The sequence below is a fragment of the Tinamus guttatus genome, unplaced genomic scaffold, assembly GCF_059628265.1.
Source record: "Tinamus guttatus ecotype Peru unplaced genomic scaffold, ASM5962826v1 Tinamus_guttatus_pri_ptg000245l, whole genome shotgun sequence".
NCBI lineage: Eukaryota > Metazoa > Chordata > Aves > Tinamiformes > Tinamidae > Tinamus > Tinamus guttatus.
Genome location: NW_028288779.1, coordinates 967,397 through 981,120, shown reverse-complemented (window position 1 = coordinate 981,120; position 13,724 = coordinate 967,397). Strand labels below are relative to the sequence as shown.

At 44.8% G+C, this 13,724-nt stretch overlaps 1 protein-coding gene across 11 annotated transcripts in view; it reads left to right on the top strand.

Annotated features, from left to right (window-relative positions):
- CELF2 (CUGBP Elav-like family member 2) overlaps positions 1-13,724 on the top strand; it is a 311,231-nt gene that overhangs the window by 195,785 nt on the left and 101,722 nt on the right. For all 11 annotated transcript variants that reach the window (XM_088526296.1, XM_088526301.1, XM_088526298.1 and 8 more), the window contains one exon: positions 8,439-8,635. In XM_088526296.1, the coding sequence (XP_088382422.1) occupies positions 8,439-8,635 (197 nt within the window). The remainder of the gene's footprint in view (positions 1-8,438; positions 8,636-13,724) is intronic.

The following is a 13,724-nucleotide window of genomic DNA, read 5'->3' as shown; positions in this document are numbered from 1 at the left end:
CTAGCAGAGCGAAAGAACTTACTTGCAGTATTATGGCAAACGCAAGAAGCTAAATAAAGTCTTGCACAGTAACTGCAGGTCACCTTAGTGACTGAGATTCTCTGGTGACTAGTTGTGTGCTGTCACTATTTAACATGTCACACAACCAGCATCTCCTCCGATGTGGAAGTGTAAATCTTGGCTTCCCACAAGCGAAAGCGAAGCCTTTTTTGAGTTGCTTGGACCACCCCATGCAACAGAGCCCAGGAGTTTCAGCAAGTGCCAAAGGGAAACAGGAACTCACAGTCTCACACGGACAGCACGTGTCATTAGTATTGTGCATCATCTGCAGGCACAAATTCATTTTCATTTTTTAATATTGTCTTTCCCCGTTGTCAGAATTTCTTTTTCTTCTTTTTCTGGACAGATTATACATATGCTAATAGAAATATGCCTATTATTTGAAGCGTAGTTCTGCTTGTCAATGAAGCTTCATTAACACCGTTATCACTGCCTGACATTTATCTTATAATTTCCCAGAGTTGACTGTTACATCTCCATGGAAACCCAAATTGCAATTGAAACAAGTGAGATAATAAAGGCATCCGTGGAGGATTGACAGTGCAAGCCCACAGTGTTTGCAGGCTGCATTTGTTTATAGGTCCTTAGATAAATCTGTTGCAGCAAAAGGTTTTATTACCTGTCCCCTGTCTTTCTGTGACTGCTGCTGTTGCAAGGTTTTAAACAACCCTTTTTGTTATTATTTTGCTTTTTAATTAGAGCAATAAATTTTATTGGTCTCCTTGGGAGCAGTTAGAGCATTAAAGATGTAGATTCTTGTGTGATTTTCTTTCTTTTGGACAAAACGTGAAGTTTTTAAGAGATTATTTTGACAATATATGCATTGCTGTGCTCTTACCTTGATTTGGAGGATTGTCTGAAACAACGAAAATTGGGGATTGCTGATGCCTTTTGGTTTGCTGACTCTTTCAGTATGCAGGAAAGATGTTGGGTTTCTTTCTCTACCTAAGGTCTTGAGCTCTTTAAGTTCATGACTCTAAATCAATTTAGCTGGTGCCTCAAAGCATAGAGTCATGAAACTGGAGTGGGTCCAGAGTGAATTAATCTGAAATTAATTTGATTTTGAAAGGCTCCATCTGGCTGTGTTTGGAAAAGGCATTTAGACAGATATATAAACAAATGATCATCTGTATTCTACAAGCCAGATGTGGTGTCAAAAAAACAAAGAAATGGCTAAAAAAAAATATCAGCTGAGGGGTATTTTGTTGTAATGATGCTCAGGTTCTTAAAATTGCAGTTGCACTGTCCTGTGCACAACAGTCCTCTGTCCTGTTCAGGTTTGCAAAAGAGGGAGCCTGATGGGACTTTTTTTTCTTTTATGCAAGGAAATCGAATGTCGCAACCTGCTTTAATGATCTATTTCAGATTCCACATAAGGAAACGCAGCTACGTGCAGTTGCCTCTGCATGGCCCATACGAACGGGGCAGGATCAGCTGCATGTGGGCTGTCAGCAGCCCCCTCTTTGGGCACTCACTCGTGGACCCTGCTGAAGTAGCATCATGCGCTGGCACGAGCTTATGTGCACGTACACCTTGGTGCTACTCTTGTAATAGATTGGGTTTGTAGAGTCCTTCCTGCAAAAAAAACCCCAGCAATCCTCAGAGAGGAACATGCAAGTTAAATGCCAGCCTGGACGCAAAACTGGCAGAAACGGCTCCATCCTTAATGAGGCCATTTAAAAAAATACATTTTTAAGCCGTCTTGTCTGGCTTTGAAGTTTTTTACAGCATTGGAAGAAGGGAATTGAGTAACAACTTAGTAAATTTTAGCGCTAAGTGTTTTGAGTGGGGAGAGAGAGACTGAGGTTGTTGACAAGAAAACAGATGGTCCTACGTGACTTGAATTTTAAAAGCCTGGTACTATTCTAATTCAGTTGTTGACATGGCACAACTCTGTGAGTATTTGGGTGTAATCAAATACTTTTTTTTTTTTTTAAGGTAATACCGAAAAATGTTTCCTGCCACAGAGAAGGAAGTTAGCTTCAATGCAGATGTGTGCAATCAGTAAAGCAAGGCATTAATAATCTGCATTAATGCTGAGCTGCTTCTTTGTGTGCAAAATGAGGTCTGTCAAGACTCCCAAGCTCTCATGTAGTTGGGCAGGTTCAGGAGCCCTCTCGCATCCCACCTTGCAGGGATGCTGAAAAGTCCCTTTGAAGCTCAAGGACAAGGACACCCTCTGCCCCAGACACTTGGCAAGCCCCATAGGAAAAGGGGGCCAGGAGAAAATCCTGAGCTGTGAATTGCTCACTTGCTAGGTCAGCGACCTGTCAAGGCTCTCTTCTTGCCGTAAGATGAGTTTAGAAATTAAAACAAATGATAAATAAGAAGCCTTTGTGAGTGCTCAATATTCCAGGTCCAAACCAGATGGACAGACACCCATGGGTGAGCTGTCCTGCAGGAAAGGACTATCTAAAAATCCTGACTTCGGCATTTAGTGATAGTGTCTAACCTCTAGTGTGAATTAGAGTTAGCTATGAGCCTATTTTATACCTGGGGACATACAGACCCCAGGAGAGTTTGATGTACAACTCAGCAAAATGATGGATCCTTCCAGGGTGGTTGCCAAGATCTAGCCTTGATCCAACTAGGACCCAAAGTCTCCAGGAGAGCCTAGAGGAGCAACACTAGGTCCATACACAGCCTCTCAGTGCAGATTTCCAAGCTCTTCTTTTAACCATTCATGTCTTCTACCCTCACAAATCCATGATCGCCATCCTCACTTGAACAAGAAAGGGATCAAACCCAAGAAAGGAAGGATTGGGGGCAGATTCCTCTTTTTTCAACTCTTCAGGACACGTCTCTGGCACTATTCGGCCCTTATTATTTTCAGTGCAGTAAAATCTACAGGCCAGCATTTTAAAAGGATATAGGGTAGGCAAATCCTTAAAGATATTGAAAATAGATCATTATAAGTTTTCTCAGCATAAACAGAAATATAGTGCTCAATTCAGACCTGTGCAGATGGTCTGTTTAATTGTTTGCTTCCACTACTGGATGAACTAGCAATGATATTTTAATTGGTTTTCAAAATAGAGGGCTTTAAATGAAACCTCTCCCTCTGTTTGCATTCGCTGTGTGCACACAGTCTTTCTCTGGTTTATTTGTATAGCAAGGGTGTTTATAAAAGGAATAAATACAAGATTATATATGGTGTGTACAGCATGGATACATCATTACCAAACATCTTAAAGAAAAATTTCCCTAAGAAATAGTTGCAAAGTTGCAAAGAGTTTGAAGCCACCACACTGGCTATTGCTAGATTTATTTTTGAAGATTTATTTGAATGTAAGGATTTTCTAAAGACACTGTGCAGCAGATACACAAAGCTTTTGCAGAGTTACCTTTGCTTGCATGTGCAGCCCTGAGCAGAGTTTGTGCCAAAGGCATTAAAATAAAGTCACTGGGTGGTTTTGAGCCCGTATGCATGAGGAATCGAGTGTGAATTCCTGGACTCTAATGAGCTGGTGTGCAAAGGGGGCTGGAGGGGACACAGCACCCTCAAGACGAGCCCCTTCTGGCTGCATGGGGTTCATTTTAGGAAGGTGAGAAGCCAGCGTGCAAAGCGGTACTCTGTACTCTAATCTGCACACCACGGGCTGAAAAGGTAATTGCATTTTAACATAGCTGTTCTTGTGATTTCCTTTTGTACCCTTGATTTCTTCCTGTAATCCTAATGAGGAATCTGCATGGAGATCTCTCGAGAATAAAGGGCTTTCATGTCAGGTGTGCTCTGCCGAAGGGTTTAATACTGGGTTTTGCTCAGCGCTTTTCCCAGGTCATGCTGGGCTCCGTGTCTCCTTTTCCTGACCTCTTCCCTCCACTTCGCCATCACCTCATCCCAATTTATTACCCAACAATTTTTTTTTTCAAGGTAGGGAAAATAATTTTTCTGAGAGTTTCCTCCCCTGTGACAGGATGCTACTTCCTTACCCTACTTAAAACTTGCATTTAAGGTCTTAAAAGTGAGCACATGTACTAAATTGGGAATGAGTCCAGAAACACACCATTCCCTCTTGCAGCAATGCTTCATCTTGATTTGCACAGTGTAATACAGGCAGAATCAGCCAAGCCCGAGCAGATAGAGACCGACTCACCAGAAAAACACCCAGGGTTTTTGAGTTTTTTCTCTGAGCATGGGAAGTGACTCCCTCGCCTTGAAGCAGCAGTGGGTTTTCACAGACCCACTGTCTCACAGTTTCTGCAGTACAGGAGAAAAACTCTTCTTGCATTTAGCTTAAATCAGCATTTATTAGCAAGAGGAAAACCTCAGCATCGGCTGTCAGGTTGCAGAAGCCCTCGGAGCTGCTCGCGGGGTTGGTGCTGTTGCTCTCTGCTGGATGGCTGCAGAATTGCTCAGCTCTTTGGGACTGTCTCAGCGGGTGATTTAGGGGTAGGAGAGAGGGCTTGGGGTGCTCAGGGTTAAGGATCCCTCCTCAAACCCTAGCTGGTCTCCACACGATGTGCAGCACCAGCCTTGCGAGCTGGCACCAAAGTGCCACCATGCGCTGCGGGCTGAGCCGGGCCCCGTGTAGGACCCGCGCAGCGGCTGCTCTTGTGTTACTTGTTTCTCAGTGACTACCCTGAGGAGCATCGCTGTTAGAAATGAGCGTTTCATGGTTCTGTCCCCAGCAGTGCAGTAGGAGCAGCTCATGCTCCATAAAACATCACCTTCTCTGTAAGAAACTCGGAGCTGTGAAAACACTGATGGGACAAAAAGCTTCAGGAGTTTTGTTTTGTTTTGTTTTGTTTTCTATTCCTAAAGATGGAGACCTGGTCATTTACGGCTTAAAAATATGCTTGTGTTTCTTTCTCTGGCCCACATTTTGCTGGCATGGCTCCAGCAAAGGTAATTACATTGCATGCCTGTAAATTCCAGCCCGGTGGCTTCCTGTTGGGAATGGTTTTGTTCTCCCCGTCCTGGCTCCGGTGGCAGCGAGATGACGCTCCGTGTCATTAAACAGCTGCTGCTGTCACCTCCCGATGAAGTCGTTCGTAGCCAAACAGTGAGTTCAGAAAGTCCTTTTGGGCCTTCCCAGATGCAGTTTGATCATGAAGCAGCAATTCAGCTTCTGCAGGGTGGGGATTTGCCTGCTGGCTCGTGCCCCCCCGGGGCCATGGAGGACATTGAGGAGATGGAGGAGACACCCAGTCCATGAAGGGGATGTGCTGGGTCACCCACCAGTCCAAAGGGCTAACCTGGCCGGAGAGGGAAGGGTTGCAGCAGTGCAGAGCTATGTAATCTCATTTATTTTTTTAAGATATGTCACCGTGTGGGTGCTGGCATATGCCAGGGCATCGTACTCTCCATAGTGTCCCCTCAGCACCACTATCAAAGCACACTCTTGCTTCCAAGAAACAGTCTTAAGGTATTGCTTTGCCTCCACCTTGGAAAGTTTTGCACATAGGGCTTGTTTGGGTTTGGATTTGGGATTTTTTTCTGCCTTATCATTTGCTGGCCAAAGTGAGAGGGGAAGGAAGGAACCTCTTCCCAGGGGACTCCAGGGTCTAGCAGAGACGAGCACCAAAAAATCTTACTGCACGTGGCAACTCCTAGGTCTGACTATAGCACGACACCTTCCAGCAAGTGAAGCTTAAGGTTAGGAGAGGGGAAGGGAAGTCATCTTCAGCAGGGGTCGAAATAAGAGTCTGGCTTTTTCGTTGACCTGAGCAAGCTGTGCAGTAGCTAAATCGTAAGGCAGTGGGCTGTAGAGAGCACTTCAGGGAGCAGGTTAACAGAACATGCAACACTTTTTTTCATTCCTTTTTTTCTCCCTGTTGTTTTACATCTGGGTTCAGAAATGGGTGTTGAAAGGAGGCAGTTCAACCCTTGCCAGCTGTGATCAGCAAAACAGGGCCACCTCCAAGGTCCAAACCTGCCTGTTCCCGCTCCCAAAACACTGGCAGACCAGAAGAAAACCCTATGCAAGTGGTGGGAAAGGGTTTAAGGAAAAACTTAAATTATTCTTGTTTTGTTGTTGTTGTTATTGGATTTTTGTTTGTTTGGTTGGTTGCTTTTTTTGCAAATCCGAGGAGTTAGGGGTTCAGAGAGCAGCCAGTGAATGGTGGGTTACTCTGGGCAAGTTTTGATGCTTTGCTCAAACCCATGTAAGCAGCAAGTTACAAAACACGTCCTCCTGGCCCTTGCATCGCAGCACACAGAGCATTGCACCATCTCTGGCCAAAAAAGCATCTGAAGAATAAGAGCAATTTATTGCCACTCCAGTTCCGCTGCAGGGAAGAAAGCGGTTAAGTATTTTCATTGCATTAGAGTAGCTCTCGGCCCACTCCTAAACCCCTCACTTAAAACAGGAACTTAATAGTAGCTGCGTAATTAATCTGAGCAAACAGTTAGATGCGTTAGGTTTTGTGGCTTCCCCAAAATGGCCTTGTTAGCAATGGAAATTGTGGTGCTCTTGGCACACCTGGCAGGAAAGGTGGCTCAGGTCAAGAAGAAAAGCCAAGGAATAGACTTGCAATTTGCTATTAAATATGATCTTTGCAGTCATTTGGGGCTAATGTACTAATTGTGTGTGGATATGTTAAACTAGGGATTCAAGGGAGGGAAGTGATGAAGGGCATAATTTAAAAATGAGCTCAGAATTCATTTTTTAATGTAAACAAAGTAGAGAATACAGGAAAGGAGAAGCCAAGCTGATTCCTAAAGGAAAAAAGCCGAAAGAGTACAGGAAAAAGCCAGTGGATACACAGCTACATTTCTACCATCCTTCTCTTTGCAGATCCAAAATAGAGTGTGAGCATTTCCCTTGCTTATGTTAAGCTATGGTTGGAATACGTCTATTTTGGTTTTGCTGCTGGTGAGGTTTTTTAATGCACTGGGTTTTATATAAAGAAATAGGAGATTATGAAAGAAATAGGGTGGCTTCCTAGAGGTACAGAGGTTATGTAGATGCCTGCTACAGTTGTGAAAATTGCTCCTGTTGAGGATCGTTCTTCAAGTCACTTGTTTTGGAGACTTTCTTGTTTTGCTTTAGATTTTTTTTAAGTGGTGTGTATGGATGGGATGTGCAGTTGTTAAGGCCAGGAGGAATCGTGGTGGTGGGTGAACACTTAGTGATACTTCTGCTTCCCCTAGCTGGAAGGGAGCTTTAGATGGGGAACTTTCACACCACGTGGAGGTTCATGAGAGCCAAGAGTCTCCTTGGGGGTTGTCTACATGAGGCAGCCTTGAGGATCAGGCTTATTGGGTTTCTCATTTCCTTGCATTTTTTCTTCTCTGCCTCTCGTTGTTGTATGGCTGCAGTCTGAGAGAACATTCAAATGGTTGTGCTTTGTTCTTGCTCAAAACTGAAGCATCCAAAAATAATCATGATTTATGGAATCCTTAGCCAAATAATTAGTGGAAATGAGTGCCCTAAATTATCAGTAGTGACATGAGTTGTTTTTTTTTTTTCCCCTTTTTTCCTTTTTTTGGTCCTTAAGTGAATTATTTTTCTTACAAGAGTGTAACTCTCACAAGAGCACAACTCTTCCTTAATCATAATATGCAGTTTTTCTCCCAGAGCAGGTTATTTTTTGTCTCTAAGTACTGCCAAAGAGGAGAGTTGCCTTAAACTTAAATATACATCTGGAGATGAGACAGGGCAACAATTTATGGGGTGTGAAAGCTCTGAAGCATTTGATATCCTCTACATGGAGCAAAACTTTTTGAAGCTGTGTTTTGTGCTCAAAGTGCACAAATGTGCTGCTGCCTTCTCTTCTGGAATTGTGCTTTTGGTGCCCTATTGCAAAAAAACAAGGTGCTTTAAACTGGAGCCTGCTTTTTCTTTTGCTAGAGCGTAGGCAACAAATCAGCAGCGGCCAGCCGCATAGCCGGAGTGTTTTCCATTCTAGGCAATATCAGGCTAATTTGATGCACACATGGATGCTTCACACAATCTGCAAATTCATCGCTGGCATCTTGCATTAGTCATCTGACAGATTGCCAAGTGTTTCATATTCCTTTCATGTGACTTTATTACAAAACACACGCGCGCGCACACCCCAGCGCTGCCTTATTTCTGCCAGGAGCCAGTTTAGGGAGAATTCACTGCGGTTCTGTTTACAGCAACCATGGAGAGAAATCTTCACTTATTTGCAACTGCCCCTAAGATGCAAACGTACCGATTTGTGGTGTGCAGATCTCTTCTTATATAATGCCACTAAGCAGCAGCCTGCACAGAAAAACGGACTCGATGAAAAATGTAATTGTGCTGTTTTTCTTTTTTGTTTTATTCCTAGTACTTATGCTATTAATTAAAAGCCGATTTTTTTTTCCTGCTTTGTGCCCACTGAGATCATCTTCTGCATCTGGCGCACGTTGGAACTGTGCGGGCTCTTAACTTGCCTTCTCTTTTCGTCTCCTTCCCACTCTCTAGTAACGGCACAGCTAACAAGATGAATGGAGCTTTGGATCATTCAGACCAACCAGACCCAGATGCCATTAAGATGTTTGTTGGACAGATTCCCCGTTCGTGGTCGGAAAAAGAGTTAAAAGAACTTTTTGAGCCTTATGGAGCTGTCTACCAGATTAATGTTCTCCGAGACAGAAGTCAGAACCCTCCCCAAAGTAAAGGTACAGTAGTTGTGATCTTCTTTTTTCCTTTTTGCTTTGTTTTGGCTCGACGGTCTTGCTTGCTTCGGGATTTCCAAAGAGGTTTGTGCCCAGGCTGTGTGTTTGGAGCAGCCGGTGCTGAGCTATGCAGAGCAGGGACCCCCCGAACACCCATCGATTGCTGCCGTGCTCTTCCCTCGAAATTGCCATTTCAGTGCTTGCTATCTGGAAGCGAGCAGTCCAACTGTGCAAAAAATAACAAAAGATTGCCGTCCTTGTTTAAATTATTATTGCCAAGAGACGCGGAAACCTGAGCGGTCACTTTCCTGGGATTAGCTCATGAAAAACATAATTTTCGACTTCCTTTCGTTTCCTCTCTCTGCCCCGCAGGTGGGAATGATTTTCAGGGTACAGGCAGGGAGGAAGGATAGTGCTGGGCTCTTGCTACATCTTTGCTCCAGAGGCAGTACAAAATTTAAAAAAGCAAAAAAGGCCCTGCCTTTTTCCCCAAAATCAGATTTCCATTTGTTGTCACATTAAGGAATATTTTTTGGCATTGATATTTTTCTAAAAGAGAGGTTCCTCCCTCCCCTTCCCCCCACATTATTCAATGTATGTTGAATGTTTATCCTGATCTATATTGCTTTGTTTAACTATATATCTATGTGCGTATTTTAGAATATTATGCATTATAGGACAAAGGTTTAATGTATGCGTCTATGTAGATTTAAAGTGAAGATTTTGCTCCACAAAATGCTCTCTTTTTTTCCCCTGAGATAGTTGTGTATTTTCATTTATGCTCTCCCGTCTTCAGGAGCTGTATATTAAATCGTTGCTAGTGTTGCAAATAAAGAGGCACCTCTGAGGCACAGCTGGATGCACATGTGCGCCTGGCTACTAGATATTTATTCCTCCTCGTCCACTCCCACTGCTGCTTCTAAAACCCCTTAAAGCGCCCACGCTACGGTGAATGGCACTAAAAGATTTTGGGGGCCAGCAGCCGACTAATAGTGCCATACAGCTCTGTGTGTCCTGAGCGTTCCAGTGCCCAGTGAGGTGATTCTATCCTTAAGTCACATTGCACAACTTCAGGTGCTCCTCTGGCTTGGTGCCAAACGCTGCCAATGCTCAGAATTTCCTTCCCTTTCTGGTGTCCAGGATCCTCTCAGTGGCCTCTTCTTTGCTGCCCCAATTTAATCTCTATTTATTTATTTTTCGCTTTGCATCATGTTAGTTCTTTTTTGTTTGCCTACCCAAATTCCTCCATGTCAAAAAAAAAAAAAAAAAAGATAAAAAAGAATCCTTTAATCTTTTATTTGACATCTGGGAAGGGTTCATATCACCGTTCCCTCCTGCTGATCATATCCCCGTACTAGACTGCTCTCTCCCATTGGTACTTAGGAAACCAAAGGTATTTTTTTCTGGCACTTTTTCAGCTGTGCTTCCAGCCCGAGATGATGTATGTTAGCGTGTAGACCTCTACTCCAGTGCTCCCACCATGTGACTTCTCCTTTTCAAGCTGGAGAGGAGATGGTATTAAAAGGTCAGGCATGGGATTTTCTGCAACCTAGGCTGCTATGGATGAGCAAACTCCTCGTCCATTTAAACCTCCAAAATGCTGAACCTTGAGGCTCATCCATTTAGAAAGAGCTGATTCCTGGGCCACAGAAATGCCTTCCCACTAAGCAGCAAATGAAGTGAGAATGATATTGTGGTTAGACAGAGGAAACTCATTGATTCCCGTTCCTGTCGTGTTTTCCAATATGCTATACCTGCTCTACCTGGCTGCCCAGCAGCTCAAAGGCATGAGGATTAAATCCAGGTCGTGCAAATCATTATTGGCTAATTACAAAGGCTTGTAGTCCCCATGTTCAATATTCTTTTGCAGATTGTTTTTTGTTTGGCGTTTTGGGGTTGCTGTTGGGGTTTTTGTTTGTTTGCTTGTTTATTTGTTTTTGGCGTGGACTTTTTTCAGCCATGCACAGATGATGCTTTTATGTCACTCCAGCCTTAATATGTTTTAATGAGTAAATGAAATTAATCCTTCAGGCAGCCAGTGCAACCTTCAGACTTATATTTCCCTGACGCAGCAGCGAGCTCCTCCCTTGGTCAGCTTTTCTCTTGGAAAGCTCGGACGAGCGTATCTCCACGCTTGCCCTCCCCTTCATTCTGGCCCAGCCTGGTTGCCAGATATAGAAACCTCTGGAGTTTTCCCCTGACTAGGTGCAATCTTTACTTTCTTAATCCAAGAGCACAAAGAAATCTCCATGCAAGTGATTTTTAGGCATCTGATATGAGCAAGAAAGCAAAAGAAAATTGTCCTGATGAATGTGCAGTGGTCTTGTTGTCATCACAGATGACCAAGGAGTGCTCTCAAAATGGGATTTATGAGCAAAGATACAGGATTTATTATCAAAGCTGGGCTTTGCTCTTGCTTAGATGGTGAGGTCTCATACTGAACTTTCCTTACGAATTCTTCTTCCATACCTTCATCACGAATCTCTCTTATTAGGGAATTGCTCAGCTAAAGGGGTCCCTCCAATTTGGGCAAAACTTTTCCCAACGAGCTGTTTGTGAAGCCCAAGTGCTTTCACATGGAGTTCTGGCTCAAGTATCCCTGGGCTAGCTGTGACCTCCCGGCACTCTCTCCAGCTGTGAACGGCCACGTTCAGTTATCATCTCACTTATTTTCATTAACCAGCAGCTCTGCAGAGCTTGGAGGAAGACAGGCGATTGGAAAGCCAAGTTTTGCTCCTTTGGGGAAAGAATTCTTCCCCTACAGTCCCCTGCTGCTCTCTCATTACCCACCCAAGGAGCCATTTCCATAGGACCTCCATGGTGATTGCGCCGCTAGTGGGAATGCCGAGCTTGGCTTGGGGGTGCTCCGCGTGCACAGATCCCTGCTCTCCTCCCTGTGCGCTCAGGCACTTGCAGCTCTGGGTTTTGCACCCAGAAGACGCTGTGTTTCCACGAGCAGTGGCCGGGCTGCTCTCTGTAAGCAGAAATCTCATCGTGCTTTCAAGAGCATGCACTTCTGAAGGGTTTTCTGCACGTGTGAAGGAGCTCAGCAAAGTCATTTGGCTTGCGAGATCTGTCCCCTGTTGTTTTTGTAAGACCTATCCCTCTTTCTGCAGCAGCAGAAATCCAGGGGATTAAGTAAACTACATGAAAGGAAAAAAATATCACAGTAAATCCAGTAACACTGAAATAAAATGGCACTTTCAACTTGTGGGGGCCGAGGGAATTCAAAATCCAGGTGGATCGGCCAGCTCTGTTCCTGGTCTGCTTTGTTCCCTTTATATCATTTATTATGGATGGAGAGGTGACTTTTTTGGAACTGTTGCTAGCGAGAGTGGCTGCAATACCCTGCTAGCCACTGCATGCAGAGGCCATAGGAAGAACCACCTGCATTTCTCCTTGTCCTGGGTGCTCTGTTAACCCATCACAAATTCCCTGCCGACTCCAAGAGCTGGAACAAACAGCCAGGGACTCTGCAGACCTTTGGACCTGTAGGACCATCCTGGGCCAGATCCACAAGGTCTTTTTGGCCCCTGGCCCCCGCTTAGCTCCCTGTTAAATCCCACAGGGTTGGTGGTCCCCAAAATGAGCACCAAAATGCCAGCCCTGGCATCCTGCTCTGGTGGTTGGTGACGGGTAATTCTTAGGTGGCAAATCTTGCAGGGTTGCTTCAAGATGGGAAATGATGCCTATTGCCACCTTAGGTTTCCCCAGGAGATCGATATTCTTTCACTGTCTGTGTAAATGGATTTGACAGAAAGAATCCCTGGCTCATTATCCACATTCTTTTGGAACCTGCTGAAGGGACTGAAGGGGCAAAAAGCCACCTTGATAACTTGGAGAAAACAATGTGATATAGGGCAATGTGGCTGGGCAGAGAGAACCGGGAGCCAAAGGAGTCAATCCAAGTCTTGTAGGTGCTGAATGAGCGGATTTTGCAAACCCGCGGGAGCAGATTTGGAGCGTGCACGTCTCATCAAAGGACTAACAGGGTGTTTTGTATCCGTGTGGGCAAAAAGGCACCGAAAACGCAGAGCACTGTAAATGGGAATATTGAATATAGCTTTCAAGGAAACATTGTCGCACTTAAAGGAGGCCTTCTTTTTTTTTTTTTTTTTTTTTTTTTGATCATGTTTAAACGCCAGTTGCCAATATTTAGCACCATTCTGCAGCAAAAGGGCAGAGGTCCGGAGAAGAGCAGCATGTTTTGTACAGAGCCAGGGAGGGTTAAGCTATGGGAAGAGGTCTAAGAAGGTGAGCTTGTGAAGGGCTTGAAGCACCAGCTTGCAAGAAAGCAAAAAAGGGGAATTGCTGTGGAAGAATACAGGACTGTGCCTGGGTTTGGAAAGGAACAAGGTGTAAGGGGCTGTGATTGAAGTTTCTGCAGTGTGTCCAAGTGTGTGCCGGAGACAGGAACAGATAGGCTCTTTCAATTAATATTAAACCCACGGACCGCACAGAATAGGCTCAAGATAAAGCAACAGTAGGCTAAAAAAAAAGGGGGGGGGGGGCGGGGAGGGGAACCTTCTTAAGTCCCTTTTTCTTCCTTCTCAAGCAGAATGGGAAATGTTCTTGCAGAAAGAGAAGGAAGAAAAGTTCCCAAAGCAAGTTGCTGCTCCAGTGTGGCATATAGGGATACACAGGGATAAGGGGCAGGGGGAAAGGCACCTAAGGCGGCTTCTGCACAGGACGGGACGCCGGGCACGGCTGCGCACCCGCGGCCGCCTCGACGGGGAGCTGAGGTTTCTCCTGACCCCTGATATTTGTGCATCGCTTTGAAGGGAGGGAGCAGCTGAGGGTGGCAGCTCCCGGCGCACCCGACCGCCCAAACCTGTTGTCCACATAAATCAACCTCGCTGAGGATCCCCTTCGGCAACCACGGCGAGGGAGAGGGACACTTTTATAAGGAAACGTATCGCCTGACTGTCCAGCAAGGTCTTTGGGAAGATGCCGTGACCAGAGCGGTTTTTCAAAGATGATTGCCAAAACTATTAGAGGAATTTGGAGGAGATGGGATAGAGAGCAGTTTTTGGTACTGATATTTTAAGTGGGAGATGAAAAAACCTTCCTCAGACATGTTTCCAGAGCTCAA